Source organism: Tupaia chinensis, unplaced genomic scaffold (assembly GCF_000334495.1).
Source record: "Tupaia chinensis unplaced genomic scaffold, TupChi_1.0 Scaffold000217_1, whole genome shotgun sequence".
NCBI classification, from domain to species: domain Eukaryota; kingdom Metazoa; phylum Chordata; class Mammalia; order Scandentia; family Tupaiidae; genus Tupaia; species Tupaia belangeri.
In genome coordinates, this window is record NW_006159692.1 from 3,877,622 (window position 1) to 3,878,980 (window position 1,359).

The 1,359-nt window shown below is 50.3% G+C and overlaps 1 protein-coding gene across 1 annotated transcript in view; it reads right to left on the reverse strand.

Annotated features, from left to right (window-relative positions):
- Positions 1-200: 200 nt before the first annotated feature.
- FGFBP3 (fibroblast growth factor binding protein 3) overlaps positions 201-1,359 on the reverse strand; it is a 1,730-nt gene continuing 571 nt past the window's right edge. Inside the window, exon 2 of the mRNA XM_006147701.1 lies at positions 201-1,345. Within this exon, the coding sequence (XP_006147763.1) occupies positions 1,064-1,345 (282 nt within the window). The 3' untranslated portion in view covers positions 201-1,063. The remainder of the gene's footprint in view (positions 1,346-1,359) is intronic.

Sequence of the window (1,359 nt, forward strand, 5' to 3'; positions counted from 1 at the left end):
AGAAAGCAAAAGAACCTAGCAGTGATCAAGCAGCACAATGACAGGCCCTGGCTGCCGGTTTATGGCCCCTGCCTCCTGCAGACTTCTGGGTCCATGTCTTTTCCTAACAACTGGAGATGGCCCTAAGAACTTTATTCGGGGTACCCTTGGAAATAGTTCAAACGCAGGCAGAATTTCTATTGCCTTGCCATTTCTTTCAATCTAATCACAGTTTTTATTGAGCATTTAACACATAAAGTCATTACATCACATTAAAAATGAAAATGTTAACAATAATAAAAAGATAAAGCTTCCAAAATGGTCCAAATGACTCTGAGCTACTACTTACATGCTAGCTGTTTTTAAAAATAATGATCAATTACAAAAAGACTTATTTGTTTCAAAAAGAATCTACTGGAGCGCTCAACTGTTAAAATTCACTTCCGAATCCAGAAAGTTATGAGAAAGTTTCAAACGTCAGCATCCTTGGTCCACTGAAAAGGAGCACTTGTTAAAGAACAAAAGCAACCGTCCTGGACATCTTTCTTTGGAGCCAGTTTTGTTCTATGAAGCTCCTGTCCCCACAGAGGTCACCCAAGTTTTTTATCTCGCCCGCTAACCAGGTAAGAGGACACTGAACGATTCAGCTTCGCCCACGGCTCTCAACTGCTCATGTAACATTTTAATATAAACACGTTAAACAACATACATTGTATCCTGCTCTGCACGGGATTAGCAATACTTTAATCACCCTATTATCCCCTTCGCAAGTTTAAGGGACATTTACTTCCGTTTCCACTATTTGTCTAGCACTTTATCAGGGTCGAGATGCTTCAAAAATTCTACTTTCTCTGTAGCCCCAGAGATTCTGCAGCCAGCTCGACACTCATTCCAAGCCTCACCGTAGCCTCCCTTCTCCACCCCGGCTCCATTTCAGACTCCGGACACCCTCGCCCCCTCTCTATGCCGGTATCCGTGGTGTGAAATGCCCTTGGCTTCCCTTCCCTGGATGCATTGACACCCCCCACCTCCCATCCCCTACACCCTACCCCTTGTCCTCTCCTATCCCCGCAAGCCGGCAGCCTCAGCCATTCCAGAAATTGACGAAGAAGTTGCAGACCGAGTGCCACTTCTCCGCGCAGTAGGTCTCCGTGAGCTCTGCGTTCCCGTCCAGCCCGTCGGGGTCGGGCCCGGTGGCCATGGGTCGCTCCTCTACCGGGTCCGAGGCCGCCTTCCTCTTGCCCCCTTTGGTCTTCCGCTCAGGGAGCTTTTCTTTGGGCGGCGCGTTCGGGGGAGGCGGAGCCCCCGCGGCTGGGCCCGGCTCTGGCTCCCGGGATCGCCCGCGGCTCCTGCCCCGCAGGCCCGGCTCCCCCGGGGAGC